Here is a 19199-nt window from a genome sequence, read left to right on the forward strand (position 1 = left end):
CATTATTGCATGCATCTGGTGTAAATGGAAAAAAACGTAATAACTGGTAAATGGCAACATATTATATTGATGCATATAAACCAGTTTATGAGTCATTCATATTTATGTTCTCAACCTCCTTTCACAACACAAACAAATGATTAAGTTAAATGGACTGGAAGTAACTCTTACTTTGTAGCTGGATCATCAAATGAGGCGACAAATACAAGTGTTCCTTCATGCAGTGGTCGGAGAAACTTTAACAGGTCTGTCACATCTAAAATGGAAGAGAAACACAATGAGTAGTAGTTTGAGGTCACTCATGTCCCCACATATGTTGTGCAATAGATCATGCAGAGTTTGCCATTACCTCCTGCCCACATGTCAAACGTTTTGGTTTCCAAAAGTTCTCCAGTTACACCTGTAGCAAGACACTAAGTTTATTTACACAAATGATTTGTTAAAAAAGGATGTGCGTATTTGACCTACCGTTTGCTAACACTATATTAAGTCCTCTTCCAACATTGTCTTTCACACTGCTTATTAACCTGTACCACAGAAGATTTGTAAATAAATTAAAAGGTCTTTTATCTACTATTCTAATAACATGCACAAAACAAGATACAACAAAATGCACAATGTGGATAGATATTTGCATTGGCTTCATTATTAAAACTCAGGGGAATAGAGTATGGAAACAAACAAATCTGTGACAGCAGAAACAAAGGCAGGCTCAGACAGAAAGCTCTTTAAACTCACATTTTGTCCTCCAGGCAGATTTTGGGTCCAATCACGTTGGCAGCACCAGAAACTAAACGAAAAGCCAAGTGCTTTGCAGGACAAGGGGCTGACAGGCCGCACTTGTACCTTCGTGGACGAGCTTCAACTAAAAAAAATAAATAATAATAAACTAAAATATATAAATCGTCCTCAAGAAGTCAAGTTCATATTTATCTCAAGTACATTTTAAGTGATGTACATGTAACTTTTAAAAAGTTACAAAGGGAAAAATGTTTAAAAAGCACAAGTTAAAAAAAAGGGAAATTATTAAATAATGATGATTTTACTAGCATGATTTAAAAATAAATTGACTGTGTGGGCAGGTATTTATCACATTGTGGGGAGTGATCTATACACATGATAAATTCATGGGCACCTGCCTCCTTTATTGGGACAACATGATTTAAAATTAAGTAAGTATAGTATTTATTAACATAGCGTTTTTCACAGACATAGAATACTTTAATGCATGCAAGTTGTTTAAATCTTTTGCAGACATACCAGATGTTGGTTGTTCACTTGCACCTAAAAACGTAAAAAAAATATATTATTAGTATTTTTCATCAACATAAGTAAGTAGCTTAAAACATAGCTGCATTTTATAAACAAATCTGACTCAAGGAACTTTTTGTCTGTTATTTGTCTACGTACCACCAAAGAAACTACGAATAGAGCTATTCTCGCCACCAAAAAAGGTATTTCCCAGGAGCCAGCTAAGCCCCACCAATAAGAGCACCACCACAGCACGCAGAGGCCCTAAACAAGAAATACAAGAAAGAGTATTTGAATTGTGGCTGTAACTACAGCCCCCTTACAACCACTGCACAAACAAGTTCAAATAGAAAAACTCCACATCCTCAAACTAACCTGTTAATCTCATGTCTGCCTTTATCAAACCTGGAAGTACAAATGAGCACAGTTACACATAAACATAAGGCAAAACCAATGCAACAGGTGTACATTCTAAGACTCATTATAGATACAAACTAATTACTAAAGTGTTTCATTCTACTATTTATTGCAGCTCATGTTTTTCTTTGTTTTTTTTATAATATTGTACATAATTTGGTTACAATCTGTGAGTCTGTGGTTACAATATTATCGTTTATCGTCTATATTTACTTCAGCAATATATCGCCCTTCAAAATGTGTTATCGTGACAGGCCTACACGTTACAGAACTTATACAAATGGCTGATGACAGTAACCTTGCAGTTTGAATTACTTGACTGAAATACATCAACATTTATAAACAAAAAACGTGCGCCTGTTTTAATTTCTAGTCTAGAAATCTGAAGTCAAATCCGACACAAACAGAAACAAACAATGCAATGACCTTCCTAGACCCAAATGACTCGATCTTACATTATAGTAAATGTCAAATCTATCTTACCCTTAATGTTCAAATGAGTAGTGTTTCCTTTCCAAGACGATGCTAGGGTTTAGTTCAAAGGAGTAGCCAACAGCTCTGTTGCTTTTTCCTCTGGGGACTTGGTCTATTTTTGCGTTGTTTCTTCATCGGAGCGTTTTCAACTACCTAAAGCGATGTTTACTTTATCTTCGTGTCTTAAAACACCCGTATAGCTTATTCTTTGCTTACTGTCTCACAAATTTTGTGTTGCATTGAATATTTTCCTTCTTGGTTCATTTGTCTTCCGGGTACTTTGACTATCACCAACTTCTGCGCACTGAGCCTGCGCAGGTGGACCACGTGATTAATATTATTTTATATATATATATATGACTGATCCAAGGGCAAAGGTAGGTTCAAAACGATTATAAATTAATGCACAGATTAAATTACAGACAAAAAAATAAGCAATAATCTTAACTATACTATATATCCTTATTTTCCCCAATTTTGCCGCAATTAACGCCCTGTAAAAATAAATATAGATGTTCAGATGGGCTACTGATATAGGCTGTGTACAGTATGTAAAAACTATGCAAATTATGGAGGATAATCAAAGGATAATATTATTCCGGATGTACTACTCCCCCTACTGTTCACTGTACACTTCACTTGAAGCAACATGGCGGCCCACAGTGCTGTGCTCTCGATGTCAAAAATCATCAGTCCTCTCTGGGGAGGACGCCTCGGAAGTGCGGCTAAAGTATGTCTAAAAGGGGGGAGATTGTGTACTATTTGTTGCATTTGTGGTAGTTGGTTGGACTCTGTGCTAGGAGTTGTTTATCTGTACGCAAGGTCAAATACTTTACATTAGCAGTCATTAGCAGCTCACTCACATTACACTGAAAACACAACATTGTTATTGTAAACTCATGGCCATTTTTACTTTGTGTTCAAGGTTTTGGGGACAACATCAGTGACAAGTCAGAGGAACAAGTCTATCCTCACTGTAAGTGTTGGACTGCTGTCTGCTGCTCATTTTATCATTTATAAAGACAACTTTATGAAGGATTACATCAAAATGTAATTTATCTTTATTTCGTATTTAATGGTGAAGGAAATATCCATGCTGTTTTGTAAATCATATCTGGATTTTTTAACATGGGGTTTTATATTTTGTATTTTGGTATTTAATCTGACATGTTATTTTCTATTAACTATTAATACTTACCACTTTGCTTGTTTATTGACTCTTTATTTTCTTATTGTCCATGGTCCACTGCAGGGAGAACATATCGTAAGTACCGCTCTTTTGGGAGCTTTCTTGCTCTTTTTTTTTTTTTTTTTTTTTTTTTTTATTAGTTTAAGCAGGTTTGGGTGATATCTATATCATTAAAAAGATATTGCATGTTTGTCAAATAACAAACAAACAAATCTGGCAAGCCACTAGGTTAAGGTTCATTCCTGTATGTACTGCCCAACCCTAAAGGCAACCTCAGCCTAATGCTAATAGGTTTGACAACTAGATTAATGGATATTGTTCTTTAACAATGTATTGAATTTATTTATTACAGCCCCCTCCTGCTAAGTATGGAGGCAGACACACAGTGACTCTTATTCCTGGAGATGGGATTGGACCCGAGCTGTTAAATCATGTCAGAGAATTATTCAGGTACTTAATGTTCCGTAATATGGTATTTTAAAAATCAGAGAAAGTATCTTTGGTATATTTTTCTTACAGATTCAGCTGCGTGCCTGTGGACTTTGAAGTTGTACATGTGAACTCTGCTTTGGAAAACCAGGATGACATGGATAATGCCATTACTGCCATCCGCCGAAATGGAGTTGCTCTCAAGGGTAATTTCATTTATTGATGTACCATGTATGATATTGGAAGTAGTAGAAAGCAGTAGAAATTTGCTAGCAAATTTACAGGGATATTTAAAGTATTTGAGAAGTAAAATGCATTTTCTGCTACTACTGCTACTTTCCCTGTTGAAGGGTAACCCTTGCCTTTTCTGTTAATTCCCTACTTATTTCCAATAATTCCTGTGAAATATATTTGGAATTTCAACTATCCTATACAACATACATCCTGTAATATATAATAATTTGTATTGTTTAAATTAGAAGGTCACAAAATGACCCTTTCAGTGTCTTCTTACAGGTAACATAGAAACCAAACACACATTACCACCTTCCGTGAAATCCAGGAATAATCTGCTCCGGTAAGATCCTAAATAGTCACATTTGTTTTCTCAATTGAATATATTTTGAATTTTGACTCATTTAATACTTGTCATTTCTCTTATGCTAATTTGTCATTTCATACATTGAATTATTGGTTGATCCATTTCACAGCACAAGCTTGGACCTGTTTGCCAACGTGATGCACTGCCAGTCTCTTCCTGGAGTTCAGACTCGACACAAGAATATTGACATTATGATCATCAGGGAGAACACAGAGGGAGAGTACAGCAGTCTGGAGCACGAGGTATGGGCACTGTAAAACTCCCTACACACTTAGTAAAACCGCTTAGTATTGTTGAATTTCTATAGTATAGCAATGCCTCCATTTTACAATCACAGTTCCAAAAAATCCCCATCTTGGCAAGTCTTTCACACTCAGTAGTTGAATGTGAAACAAAACTTCAGTTATCTATATTTCTATATTTATTGTTCAAAATTGGTCTATATTATTTATCCCTGCAGAGTGTTTCAGGCGTAGTGGAGTGCCTTAAGATCATCACCCGGAACAATTCCCTCAGGATTGCAGAGTATGCCTTCAAACTGGCTCGTGAGAAAGGGCGTCGTAGGGTCACTGCAGTGCATAAAGCCAATATAATGTGAGTTTGAATTTGTCCTCATGTGAAATGTAATCAATGTGGGCTGACCTGTGCACTAATGTAACTGTTTCTCTTTGATGTGCTAATGAGCTGCCTGTGGCCTTAATAGGAAGCTTGGCGATGGTCTGTTCCTACAGTGCTGCAAAGAAGTGGCCTCGGGCTATCCAGACATCACATTTGACAGCATGATTGTAGACAACACTACTATGCAGGTAAGGGCCAAGTACATTTCACATGCCATTTGTCTGCTCTCTGCAAGAAGCTACCATTAAACAGACTACCACTACTGTTTGTGTCTTCTAGCTGGTGTCCAAGCCACAGCAGTTTGATGTGATGGTGATGCCCAATCTGTACGGGAATGTGGTCAGCAATGTTTGTGCTGGCCTAGTGGGAGGGCCTGGCCTTGTGCCTGGGGCCAATTATGGCCGTGACTATGCTGTTTTTGAAACCGTAAGTACTGTTAATCCCTTAAAAAGGAAAAGGACCAATGAATGCATATTACATTATGGTGAAGTTGATTTTGTGTTGTTCTGTCTAAATTTATCAGGCCACAAGAAACACAGGTAAAAGTATTGCAGGGAGGAACATTGCTAACCCTACGGCTATGCTGCTGGCCAGCTGTATGATGCTGGACCATCTAAAGTAAGGGTTCACATCCTAAACTGTCACATTGTTGTGTGAAAATATTAATTTCAACAATATGCATTTCTTATTTTTCCCCAGGCTGAATGATTATGCAAGTCTAATGCGAAATGCAGTCCTCACCACCATGAATGAGACCAGGGTGAGTTTCCTTCTCAGATAGCCCCCTCCCCTTTACACTGTCAATCTTGTAAAGCTCTGCACATTGTAGTTTGACATGTGGCTCGGAGGCACTTATGGCAGGTCTGGCATGTTTCTTGGTCACATTGCACAAAGCAGTTTTGTGTGTGGCCTTTGGCACATCGGTTTATGAAGTGTACTATTGTCTGGTATCAGATTTACATTGTCCCGGCATTAATGACAGCACTTGTAAAACATGATCTATGTATGTGTTCAGCTAATTATCCACTAGAGAGCACACTTTATTGGTCCCACATGGATACAGTGTTAATGAAGTAATGAAAAGCTTGGCTTTGAGAGCTTCATGTTTTAAGTGTTCTATTTAATTAGCATAATGGTAAAGGGTGTTTTATCTTTCAGTTGCATACTCCGGATATCGGGGGTCAGGGCACAACGTTGGATGTGGTCCAGTCCATTATGAAGAATATACAGAGTAAGGGACAGCTCACAACAGAGCTCTAGATGATCAACGAGAAAAGGACACACGCATTTAAACTCACATGAGCCACAGAGGCAGATATCTATACTACAGGGGCACAATTTGACAGGATATTCTTCTAGTCTTTATGTCTCATAAATTATCAACCTTTTATTATTCATATCGATCACCATCATAGAAATGCCTGTTACATGCATAAAAAGGTTTACTGTTCACTGACATTATCATTCCACAAAGCCACTAGGCTCACTTCCTGTACTCTATACATCTGTTATAAATGACAGTTTTTTTAAGTGGTTGTAATGAAAAAAAATGTGTAATTTTCTCTTTTGATGAACTCTCTTGTCTTGAGTGCATTTAGAGGGGTGGGTTATGAACACAAAGCTGCTAAAACCAAACATCACTCTCCATCTCAAAATACCTTTTCATCCGAAAGTGAAATGTACCTCCTTCCATAACTCAATGTCTAAGCAAATGTGGAAATGTGTGGTTTGTCAGCATTTACTTGTATAACCGATAAATAAATACATTGTACTGTATTACTGTTTCTATCTGAAAATCAATACAATTAATTCAGCACTTGAAATGTCGACCTAAACTTCTTCTGATTAATAATTTAAAATCAATAAGAATCTCTTGTGACTTTCTGCTTCAGTCAACAGGACTATGAGTTACAAAGGGTCAAGCTCCCTGATCCTTATGTTTGTTTTACAATTTCACGCCCCATCAAATGCCGTTTTGAGAGCAGCAGCTGACATGTTGTAGTTACAAATGTAGACACTAGGTGGCATACTACATTCTGTCAATCACAGAGAGCAATGTTTCACACATGCCTTGATACATGCCACGAGATCTATCACAACCAAAAATCCACAAACTGCCTCTTTTGTTCACCTTATCTGTTTTCAATTCCTTTAGGCAATAGAATTATCTCTGCCAGAAATTTCCCCAGTGCAGTCTAATAGACCAAACTTATTCAATATTTGTGTGCAAGAAGCTGGCTGTAGGTCATGTTTCTTTCTTTTCTAAGAATAGCATGAATGTTACTGGCTTTGTCTCACTGTTGGACGCGCTTGTTTTCAAAGCAATTTATTTTCTATGTCCCACTGAAGTAAAAGCCACTGATAATTAAGGATTGTCACCACATACTCATAGAAGTGTCAGATTAAGAAAGATGAACCTTTTCCTCCAGTCTCTATAAACTACATTGGATGTGGATAATGTTCGAGTGATATATCTTTCAGCCGAGTCCTCCCTCTCTTACTGCATATTATACAAATAATACTTTTCCACTCTAGATCCCCAGTAGTATCAGGCCATATCCAGTTCAGAGATCCCAAAGAGTTTTGGAAAGTTCTTATAAAAACTCATTTATTTTGGTTTCTCTGCTTTGCAGGTGTTTTTATTATGGATACTATACGACTTTTATCCAGTATCCTACCGTAATAAATATTTTACATAGTTTTATATAGATTGTGTGTTCACGTTACATAATTTGATGATGTCATAATTTTCAGACTGAGGCCAAGGGCCTATATAACTATGATATAATAGCTGCATATGATAGAACAGATTACACATATACATATAATTTTCTTTTAGAGGTTGGCTCCAAAAGTTTCTTATAGCTTAAAGTCAACAATCAAGTCTTTGGTGTTGAATAATGGCACCACTTTCTGAAACTATTGTGAAAAAAATACTTCTGCTTATTCATGCTGACCGATATATTAAACTTTGTGCCAGTTTTTATTTGTGGGTATACTTTATATAATTAGACCATACCTGGGATGGAACGACCTGATTCCATAGTACTGTATACCTGAATAGCAGCATAAGCAAAATGAGTCATTTTAAACTAATTATGTTGTTTTTTTCTATCCCTTTTGCCTGTTGGAGAATTTTTCCACTTTTTTTTCTATTTAGTTGAGCCCAAACATCAACAAGTGTGCTGTACACTGTGTGAAAATTGAATTCCTGTTTTTCTTGCTATTTCCAACTCACTCTCTCTTCTGCTCCACTGATGTCAGTCATGGCTTCCTCAGAGAGACAGAGCTGGCTCATCAGCACTCTGCTTTTTTCAATTTTCTCTTCTTTATTGTACTTTCTCACAGTGGATTTACACTGACAGCCATAGTCTTATGTCCCACTTGAGGACCCTTACCTCACATCACTTCCTATCACTTTAAATGGAGCACACAATCCCATTCACTCCCAGCACAGCACTAAACCCTGTCCCGGCTGAGGATGCTGGCCCCGGGCCCTTAGGCAGACGATCAGATGTTTGTACAAAGGGAATTATTGCTACAGACCAGTTGACCTGCACTGGCTAGCTTTCAACATATAGTCCTCAGATAAACCCAAAACACGCTTATCATCAGACTGAGGAATTCATGGGTAAAAGTGCATTTCAAAATATTATTTGGATGCCTCTGTCAATATTGGTCTCTAAAGAAAATGTCAAAAAGTTATGGACTTATTAATCTTTATTACATTTTCATAAAGGACCCTGACATTTTGGAGCAGAAAATATTAAAAACTAATTTTAAAATAACAGAAACCTATATTTATACAAGGTTATGTTTTGGCCTGTGTTAGCTTCAAATGTTTCCTACGCATTTATTAGACAAGTAGAGAAATTTTTCCATTGATTAACATTTTGGCATGAGAGAATTTACCTTCAATTTATACAATCCTTTTGAGTCCAAGTCCTACATCTTCACCATTGCAAGATAGGGCCAGTGTTTTTGATCAGTTTTTCTTTTTAAGTCTCTTGTTCACTTTTAGAGTAACTTAATATTGGCAAACATTGCTACTACCGTCTTCAGACTGGACTTGTGGAAAATTCAAGCTTCCATTAGAGGTGTGCAAGGGATTTAGAATTGTTGTGTTATCCTTGACCTAATTATTTTGGGCGTTTTTATTGGCCGTTAGAGCTCACCACGGGCGTCTGTTCATCTGTCATGTGTCCAGACAAACAGGCAAATAGCCTTGTGTTCCATTCTTTCACCGTCACTCCTGTCACTGCCAACCTCTCATGATTTTGTGCTACTTAACTTGCTCTATTAAATTAAATCTTAACTTCATGTTGTGTCCATCCAACGAAGCGTTCATCTTTTTTCCATTACTGTTACCACACTTTGGGGTTTTATAACATGAGTCTTGCTGTCTAGTTTGAAATGCATTGTTATTTTTATGTCAAGATGTTTTAAATAACTGAATGTTTCACTTGCCATAGACAATTTCATCTTAACAATGAACATTATGTAATAACAGGCCTTTTTGTCGACACGTTGGCTGAATTATTGGAATTGTATTATGGACAGATCTGGGAAAACTGTTTTAAATATCCTCAGTACCACAGCTTTGCCACTTGGAAACCAGAATTATGAATGGTTCAATTTATGAAGGGGGATAACTCACTAACATTATATTATGTGGCACACTTATTAATTTATTGTAGCCTACTTGAACCTCACTAAAATTTTAAGTGGCACTAGAAGTTTTTATGTGGATGGATGACCTGTTTTCCAGATGTTGTGCCTTGAATCCTTCAAGACAAGGTGATTCGCCAAACCATGTAATTTATGGTCATAAAAACACTTGTATTTGAATAAATGACAGATAGATCTGGTTAATGCCATACTGTGGAACATTCCAGGCAATGCAATATTATTTTCACAAGGTAAATGGAAACGTGAAACTGCAATAAAAGCAAGTTTGAAATTGGCAGGACACAAAAATCTTTTTTTTTTTAAACCCATTGATTTCAAGTTGGAATCACTATAGGTAAAGCAATTAACAAAATACAAGGAAAAAGTTGTTAGTTAGAACTTGGCTCCTATTTTACCGAAATCAGCCAAAAAGTAACTTAATTCCTGCAGAGACTGTTTTACTGTTTTAATGGACTCCGCACATACTCAGTAGTAGTTTTTCAGTTTGTTTTTGCCTTTAAAATAAGTCAGTGGCCTTACACACAGGGATGTGCAGCTGTATCTGGTTTTAGACAACCCATGCTATTTGGTGCTGTCTAGGTCCTCATCTCTGTCTGGTACAAAATGTATTCTGCACCACCCTCCTTTCCCTGTTCACACATTTTTATAAGACATCCATCTACAAATGTTAAAAGACATCTGAATAGATTTCAAAATGAGGCTAAAGTAAAACTAGGATTTCAACTTTAGGATGTCATAAATCACTAGATGGTGCTAACTACATTTAAGCTAGGCAAATATGGAATTGGTTGAGAGGTGCACTCTCCACTGTTAAAAGGCTCTAAATACCATGTTATGTGAGCACCCACATGGAAGACCATAGCACCCCCTCAGCCCCTCTGTCCAAAATGTCTGGAGCCGTCAGTGTGGACTCTTTATGGTCATCTTAAGCCTTGAAAAATATAGGCTGCACCTGAAGGAACATCTATAAAACCTGTGCCAATTTATTTTGTGGATCACCGGACACTGCAGGGCAGGGATTTACTGCAACTGCCTAAAGAAGGAGAGAAGGGAAACAAGCTCGTTCTATGGGAAATGTGAAGCAGTCACACAACGCTGAACGTACCGTGACATAAAAATGACTTCAATTCAGTTTATTTCTGTAGAGCCCAAAATCACAAGCAGCACTTACCTTGCAGGACTTCACAAACTTATGCTGTAGATGTGCCCAGAACTGACCTGGATCCATTAGCGGGACACATTATGAAACCTGTCCTAGAGGATCAGATGGATGCCAGAAAACTTTTAAGCCTGTTACATATAACTTCATAATTGTCAGTGTAAATGACCATTATGAAACAAATTGCAGTTTAGTGGGTAGCAGGTGAAGCTAATCAATCAACAGCTCATGGCACAGCTGTATCCAGTCACTAGGTATGCTGCTCTGTGCTAATGGGACCCTCTATACCTCCCCCACACAGTTCAGCTTAACTACAATGAACTACGTCACTGGACAGCTATCCTCTCTCCCCATCTGTGTGTCCTTTTGGCTTGGTCTTAATAAGGACTTCACTGTCTTCTCTGGAGCAGTCACAGGCCTAATCAGGGAGGAATTATGAAGGAGTCAAGATGGTGGTTGGTAGTGATTTGCTTCTTAGAAAAAAATAACAGGTCAAACAATGGCACTTGGACGGATAAAAAGGAGAGAACAGAATGTATGAGCAGGGTGAAGAGGCTAATTGAATATATGGAAAACTTTGCAAACTTAATGAAGAAGTATAATGTATAGCACTGGGTTGTTCTACCATAACTTTCTGTGAAATGACCAAATCACAAAGAAGTTTTTGTTTTTTTTAATCAACATTTTGTGTGTCTGAAACTTTTCGTGGTATCCAGGTCATGGTGTGTAATTTGTTTATGGTCGGAGTAATAACACAAGCTTCCTGTTAAGGTTTGACTGCAGTTCAGCACACCATGTTTTTAGTTATTGTAGTTTTAGACAAGACAATCATACTATATGTGTGTTATTTTAGGTCATCCTGTTTAAGTTAGAGCTTCAGTCAGCATTAAACAGTTACATAAGACATGGGTTCAACTAAAAGAAAATCATTTGTTGTTAATCTCAGACTGCTCAAAACGTAAGATGGACTCCACTGGACTCTGTAGTCCACATGACACCAGTCCTGAGTCTGACTTTGGGATGACGCAGGATGTGCTTTGACACGTTCTGTTTTGGTCATGACACATTCACAGTCTGTGTGGGCTCCACCTAGGTCTACAATACATTTATAATACCCTATTGTAGAGCTGTAGTCGGCTAAAGAAATTCTTGGTTGACTAAAGTCATGTTCTGCTGATCAATTAGTTGACTAAAAAGGGGGCGTGGCAAAAGCTCTCAAAACTATTACCTGTCTCTGTGTATCTGACCCAAACTGCATCACATCAACATCACAAAACTACACCTGCAAACTATTTATGCAGGAAAAAATACTAGTGTATTTATATAAAGACAGATTCAACTAGTAAATCACATATTTAATCTGTCTTTTTGCAAATAAATACCAACAAAAAAGTCTCACTCACTAACTTCTCCTTTCTGCTGCTTTCTTGTCCCAAATCCAGTTATAATCTACAAGTGATTAGTCGACTGATGCAAATTTTGGTCGCCTAAGACACCATCAACCAATGAATTGACTAAACCGCTAAAGGCTACATCCCTACGCTAATGCCTTTGGTTTAAAGTTTCTTCTCAGACTCCTGCTTTGTCAAAATGTACTCCCACCTACAGGATTTCACCATGAAGAAGAACTTGGAAGAACATCTGTAGGTCATGAACCTTGATGATGCAATTAATCTAAGACTTCATTGGTACAAAACGCTCCTGCACTGAGATCATAGTCAAATGTAGGGACCATATAGGAAAAACAAATTTATGGATCCAGACCCCCTTATATCATGCTCTAAACGCTCTACATCAATATTATGCTTTGTGTTTTACCCTCAGGAGAGGAAATCCGAGGCAATGGCATCTGTAGTGAAAGCGCACACGTGTGTTAGTGATTGTGCATGTATATCTCATTTATGTGCCTGTCTGCATACGCTCTTACCTATGCTTTTTGGCTCCTTCGTTCCAGACAGCTCAAACTCGTTCCACCTGTGCAGAGCCGAGCGCGCCCTTTCTGTGGCCCTGCCCTGACATTCTGCCCTGTCAGATGTCCACTGTGGATACGGGCATATGTTATTATTACAACGTGCCCTGTGTCTTGCTCACTTCTCTGAAACTTCCATCTCCCCCCATATAGAGGCCCTCATAGCAAATTGTGTGAGGGGGTAGCCTACTGCTGACTGCTATTTCTGTTTGGTTTTATGTTTATGATAAATTAGCCTGGTCGTGTTGCTGCGTTCTTCAGGGAATGCTGAGATGCAGTCTTTTGCCCTGAGAATGAGTTAGGGTTACTGCACCGGCCTCCATGCGTGTAGTTTATGTTGGGGATGTAAGCAGTGATGGATGGTTTATCGACGAGCTATTTGTTTGCGCCGTAGCCCACTCTTTCCACCTGTCAATATTCATCCTGTTCATATCCTCTTTCTCTCTCCTTTCTTCCTGCCAATTGCTCTTGTCGTGTGTTTTCCCGGCAGTGACCATGGTGTGAGTTCAGGGGTCCAGTACCACCAAGTTACATCAAGGCAAGTAATCCTCACTCACGACTCACTGCATTACACCGCCCTGATGTCATTAAGGCTTACGTGCGCACCCTGAAACTGGAGCGGGGGTCTTGGCACTTGGACAAGAAGGCAACCCCCAGCTGTGCACACCACCAGGGAGCCCAGTCTTGTTCCCATCCTGTTGCCAAAACAAAGTAAGTACTAATACAGAACTTTGGGAGAAAAAAAAAAATGAACAACAATTTTTGACAGATGTTTTTGAGAAGCTTTGAACAGAGTTAGAGTGTTGTATCAATGTGTAAATGCATTAAGAAGATTGAGTCAAAACTAGACACCCAAAGATATAGAGCACATACGTAATAGACTCCCACTCAAAGATATAGGCTACAACTCTTTTCACTGCATTAAGCCCCAAATACCGTAAAATGATTTACCCGTGTGAATTTGTACAGTTAGATACTGTGCATATCTCAAAAATGCAGAGCCCATGCACTCCTGCACCTATAGTTTTTGGGAGGGATTCAGACCTGTAAATGTTAAATTATATTCTTCATTACTCAAGCACTCATGACCGCATTTTGACACCCTTCTAAAACTTGAGGCAGTTCTATCACTGTTCACTGCTGTTTCTTGCTTTCAGTGTTAAGAACTGATGCGTAAACGTGTTGGTGTGACACAGGAAGTTGTTGCTAATGTTTCTCTAGTTTTGGTAAATAACAGATATTTGCAGACATTGATATATAGATAGAGTTAAGATTTTCACATCTATAAGGCCCCCAGATTTAATTGTAGTTGTGGGAACATTCACACAGTAACACACTTTTTGTGTTTGCAAAATATATTTGTCTCAGATATGTCAGTAATGATTGTGCAAACATACACCCACATCTTTAACTTCATTGCTCTTCTAGTTTCACTTTCATCTGATGCACTCAGTGCAATCACATGGGAACACTGAGAATAGGGCAGCTTAGAAAAAAAGTGTGTATCAGGCATTCTTTCAGGCCTTCCTCATTCAGACCTTCTGCATTTCATCTCATATTTATCGTACATGTAAATTTGTATGTGTCATTTTGCTTTTATGAGAAATCTTGGAAAAAAAACCCACAAGTCTCATCTCGCCATTTCCTGATTACTCCTGTCTGTTCTGACCTCTCTCTACTCCTTGCCTCAAATGTCTCCTTCCCTGAACCACTTCTACTGTTTTTATGAAAATTGCCTCTTCTAAATCCACCATAAAACACAGCTTTGATTATGTTTGGCTATACGCAGGAACACCAGAGGGAGAACTCTGCTCCCTCTGTTGTCATGCTTCATAAACATTGTCTGCCTCCTGAGTGAGATTTGTCCCGAGAGAAGGGCAGAAAAATGCCACAGTTCAGATGAGACCAGTGGAAACGCCTGTAGCCCACTGTGCCCATATTATTCTGCTCATTGCTCACTGTCAGAGTTTGTATTTGGAAGCCTTTGCTAATATAAGGAGAAGGGAATGTGGGACAGGCTCTTAAAGGTATTTTTGATAGGTCTAGACTTGGATCAGATTTTTATTTAACCTTAAATTGTGGAATGAATAGATATGTTTTTTGCCAAGTAGGTGTCATTGTTCATTTTTTAGATGGCAAGGCAATGATGCAGGAAAGCTTTTTTTTTCATATGAAGTTTTGAAAGAATTTGATCTAGGTCCCATTTTTACCTGTAAAGTAATTATTATTTAAACAGTATTTCAAGGTTGTTTCTAATTCCACATGTTTATTCATGTGTATTCTATTAGTCTAATACATATTATACATAAGTCACTGTGTTACAGGTTTATATATATATATAAACCTATATTTGTTTGTTTTTTAAATTGTGATTTGCCCCCTCCAGCAGATGACCTCTAACATCGTCTAGTTTGCCTATGCCCAGTGTTGACCTTGCTGGTCCCTCCTAATATGGTGGCACCATTTTCAAAGTTGGAAATTTCAGAACCAAATAAACCTCAATAAAGCCAAATAAAGAAAAATAAATCTTAGTTGTTCTCAGGGACATTATTCTTTCACTTGAGTAAAAGTTCAGCCATTTGTTTGCTGTGAACTAAATATGGCCACCAACAAAGTTCTCTGGCAGGGCGAATTTGCACCACTTAGGTTAAAGGCAATGTTAACTGATAAATACTATTGGGGAAAACAACCGTCTCTCCTATCAGAAATCCTAGACTTTAATGATCGCAGCTTAACAGAATTATAGCATGAGGTCATTGCAAAATCTGAAAAATGAAGCCATATGTTTGAGTTCTGCTATCTACTCCTGAGCACTGTTCAGTGTTATTGTAAGATTAGGCAAAAGGATGATAGGAAGCATGGATAAGGCTGCGGCAGAGACTTTGAAGTGCAGAAATGGGAAGGGGCTGGCAGGTATGTGCACTTGAAGACTTGTTGAAAGAAACAGCGTGTCGGCAGCTCCACAGGAATGTGGGGAACAACAGTGGAGGTGCGAGACCTCAACACACAGAGCTCAGCGTATTTCTCTAGGCTCTATATCATCTAATCTATGGGAATCAGATATCTCAAAATCCCCATCCTCAGATACCCTTAGAGCTCCTATACAATATCATCAGAGGAATAGATATAAAGGAGAACTGAAAAGTAATGACCGGTCTGCCATTACATTATATGAGTCATTAACTTGTAGTCAATCACACAACTCAGAAGATCAATTGACACTGTTCATCCCTACTGCTTCACCTTACACTGCCTTCACTGGTGCCAAGTCTGAAGTATAGGAAAATGGCTGATCTTCATTGCAGTTATCCTCATTTTGTCTCATTTCTTGGCCAAGTTAAGGTCAAGTACTTGCCTCACGAATTATACATTTTGACATTAGCTTCCAATGTTCATCTGTGTGCTATAATACAGTCCCCTGCACTATGATAATTTTGTATACATCATGCACCCAATTACAGCATTATTTAATAAGGCATCATGTGTTCTCACTAAATTGGCCGATTCTCATTCATATTGCGTTGGCTGGTTTGTTATCTGCATTAAGTAGTTTAGAGCAGTCGGTAATTTTAGACCAGTCATTTCATTTTTCAGGACAGTTAATGAGGGAATTGGGTTAAAAGTGAGTAACACACTGGCTTCAACGAAAGAAAACCTGAACTACTGAAAAGTTTTACTATGTATTTGCACATTAATCCTAAAGGACAACGTCCTCTCTTTTCCAAGAAGAAACAAAGTGTTCTATTCCGCTCCACTAAGCTAAAAACAAAACCTTTTGTTCATTTATACAATGTTAAATTTGTTAGTAATACATATGAATGTGCGTCACACCTCATTTCAATTTAATTAAATTACTCTTTGCTTACACTTCATCCAACTTGCCACATAACGTCAACTGTGATTAAGTCATTATTCAAAATCACCCAAATATTTTAGGGAAACATTTGCATTTGTTGGTTTTCTCCAAAAGAGTCATATTTTGGCTTAGAAAAGTTACGTCGGGTGACAGCAAATGGCACTGAGGACTGCAGCCCAAAGTAAAACATCTAGTTGCTTGCTTGTCAACAGCTCCTACTCCAGACCTAATTTTCCATGGAAATACAATACAAAATTCAGCCCCTAATCCGTACAGGGTCCACTAACCAATTTACAGTGCCATCATTGTTTCTAAATATAAACCCAATGGCAACCTTTGGAGAGCCAAATCTTCTCATAAATATCTTATTAAAAGCCTTAAGTTTCACTCCGTCAGGAACTCTTCAGTAACAGTGTGACAGTTCTTTGTTGATAAGGAGCTCTGATTGGGTAATTGCTAGCATAATGACAGCTGCATGACCTCCTGCACTATACTCCAATGTGTTTTGTTTATATTGCTCTACATCATAGTATGACCTATTGTACCAAGGAGGACATCCGCTACAGAGAGGGCCACCCATGGTTAGTTTGTTTTGATTTACAATGACCCCATACAGTCAGCTATAGGTTAGCCAATGTTTTAATCTACACAGTGTGGTAGAGAGATTACGTATATATTGTGTCACCGGATTGATTCTACAAACAGATAAAATGGAGAGAAAATACCTGTGGAAAGTTTATCAAAGACGTTGTCACCATTGGTTCACAGTCATTACATTATTGTTATATTGAGTTATATTAAGTACAAGTAGAAATATTTGGAGGATAGGAGCACATTGTTCAAAGCACCCAAAACTGTACATAGGGGTGTTTAACATGGCTGCAAACCTCTAAGTGCATGTGACACCACAGTCTCTGAGGAAAGGGCAGAAAATCAATGCAGCACCATCGTCCTGAACGGTCAAAGTGTTGCCAAAGCACTGTTTCCACTATAGGCTACCTCCCTCCAGTCTCATTAGCCTTAAAAGTGCAGGCTCAGGCCTATTGGAGTGTCTACCCACTGTATGACTACAACTGCTATTACCCAAACAGACTCATCAAAGTTTCCTTTGGTTTAATGTTGATGTTGTGTGGCTCAGTGTGAAAACTGCTGCGCATATGCAGCACTACTTGCTGTTGTGAGTTATAGTCTGGCAGTCTCCAATGGTTTGCAGAATGTAAAGTCACTTTTCATTTTCTGCTCTCCTGTCTGTCAAATAAAACCCTGGGGCAAAACACATATTTGCAAACAGTTTAAACATAGACGCATTTGTTGTCTAGAGGTAAGTAGGCCGGCCTTTTCACAGAGATTCAGTGGCTGTCATGGTGTTACAATCTTACTTAAATCACATTATGAATCAATAGGTTATTTTTGTCTAGGCCCAGGCTTAACTGAGTTAGTCTATCACATTAGCGCCTCAAACTCAGTCCACACCCGGAGCCCGATCAGGTGTTAAGCCTCCTTTTACACATGAAAGACCTCAATTAGTTCAGTAAAAATAGACAGTGTGACCATACATGACACACACAATTGCACACAGCCACCCTCCACCCCACGTATGGTCTAAAATATAGGGACCAAACCTGACACCTCGCTAGCCCCTAGCACGTTACGGCTACTGACCCACTTAAGGTTTCATTGAGTGTAACTCGAGAGGATTACAGACAGTTCTTTATGTATGTCTGGGATGTGTGCGGTTTTTCCCATCATTTGTGTCTCCTATTGTGGCGAGAGACAGTTTCCACAACATAGTAAACTATTTTTTTATTTATTTTGATGAGCTCTCATACAGCAGCATCTCAACTGGGGCAGTGCATTAAGTAAGATTACTGAGCAGGGGTAAGTGGAAGACCATGAACAAATGAATCTGTTGTAAACATCACACCTGCTGCAACAACTGCAACAACTGCAACGGCTGCAACAACTGCTACAAGAACAAAAGCTGTGCAGGCAAAGGGCAAAGGCTCTGGTTTTTAAGGGGTAAAACAAACCAGCGGTTAGCAGGGGAGTAGGCAGAGTCTTAGTGACCCAGAATTGGACTAACTTACTATTCATTTATATTAAGACAACCCTTGTAAGGCTTCTTGTCTGACACAGATGAGGAGCCTGATGGCTATACTAATGTAAAACTCTTTATGAAATGCTAAAAACAAAAAATTGATTGCAAAAGCAATCACAATCAAATAATGAAACCAATAGAAACTACTTGCAAGGGCAAACTGTATCTACAGCACCATACACCATACATTTTTAAGACACCATTTTGTTGTCCAACTTCAGCAAAATGCTTGCAGGCATACAATACCAACTATGGTAACAAAATTCTTGAAAAATGGATAGGCCTTTCATTTACATTATTTGCAAAATGCATTCCTGTATAGCATGTGCATATTGCAACTGCAGATTTGCCTTGAGGTGTATAAAATACTTCTCCAATGTGTTTACAATTCACCACTTCAAACCCTTTCTTCCATTCTTCTTTCTAAGCTGCTTGTTATAATTATCCAA

General features: G+C 38.3%; 3 protein-coding genes across 5 annotated transcripts in view; 2 read left to right on the plus strand and 1 right to left on the minus strand.

Annotated features, from left to right (window-relative positions):
- Positions 1–2445, minus strand: part of fam3a (FAM3 metabolism regulating signaling molecule A) — a 3801-nt gene extending 1356 nt beyond the window's left edge. Inside the window, exons 1-8 of one of the 2 annotated variants that reach the window (XM_033968984.2) lie at positions 2152–2445; positions 1627–1656; positions 1411–1515; positions 1261–1284; positions 739–865; positions 469–527; positions 350–400; positions 172–256 (exon numbers count right to left, since the gene is read on the minus strand). In XM_033968984.2, coding sequence (XP_033824875.1) covers positions 172–256; positions 350–400; positions 469–527; positions 739–865; positions 1261–1284; positions 1411–1515; positions 1627–1639 — 464 coding nt within the window. In that variant the 5' untranslated portion in view covers positions 1640–1656; positions 2152–2445. Of the gene's footprint in view, positions 1–171; positions 257–349; positions 401–468; positions 528–738; positions 866–1260; positions 1285–1410; positions 1516–1626; positions 1663–2151 lie in introns of both variants that reach the window. The other variant, XM_055223292.1, reaches the window with a different exon arrangement.
- zgc:158263 (ceramide kinase family protein) overlaps positions 1–19199 on the plus strand; it is a 177525-nt gene that overhangs the window by 102091 nt on the left and 56235 nt on the right. The gene's annotated exons all lie outside the window — the stretch shown is intronic.
- idh3g (isocitrate dehydrogenase (NAD(+)) 3 non-catalytic subunit gamma) lies at positions 2770–6729 on the plus strand. Of its 2 annotated transcripts, XM_033968981.2 has the most exons (13): positions 2770–2872; positions 3068–3118; positions 3395–3406; positions 3684–3781; positions 3851–3966; positions 4277–4337; positions 4471–4603; positions 4822–4955; positions 5065–5167; positions 5259–5405; positions 5503–5597; positions 5679–5739; positions 6138–6729. In XM_033968981.2, the coding sequence occupies exons 1-13, from the start codon at positions 2792–2794 to the stop codon at positions 6237–6239; spliced, it is 1194 nt and encodes a 397-aa protein (XP_033824872.1). In that variant the 5' UTR covers positions 2770–2791; the 3' UTR covers positions 6240–6729. The 2 variants fall into 2 exon arrangements, with proteins under 2 accessions (XP_033824872.1, XP_033824873.1); XM_033968982.2 differs by lacking the exon at positions 3395–3406 and having other exon boundaries at positions 6138–6728.

The sequence above is a fragment of the Periophthalmus magnuspinnatus genome, chromosome 7 (genome assembly GCF_009829125.3).
Source record: "Periophthalmus magnuspinnatus isolate fPerMag1 chromosome 7, fPerMag1.2.pri, whole genome shotgun sequence".
Classification (NCBI taxonomy): Eukaryota; Metazoa; Chordata; class Actinopteri; order Gobiiformes; family Gobiidae; genus Periophthalmus; species Periophthalmus magnuspinnatus.

What these genes read in the sequence shown, in the direction of transcription:
- idh3g (XM_033968981.2), top strand. Translation starts at nt 2,792, where the DNA reads ATGGCGGCCCACAGTGCTGTGCTCTCGATGTCAAAAATCATCAGTCCT. An exon ending in ACTATGCTGTTTTTGAAACC is followed by an intron (nt 5,406 to 5,502) that starts GTAAGTACTGTT and finishes TAAATTTATCAG; the next exon opens with GCCACAAGAAACACAGGTAA. An exon ending in ATGATGCTGGACCATCTAAA is followed by an intron (nt 5,598 to 5,678) that starts GTAAGGGTTCAC and finishes ATTTTTCCCCAG; the next exon opens with GCTGAATGATTATGCAAGTC.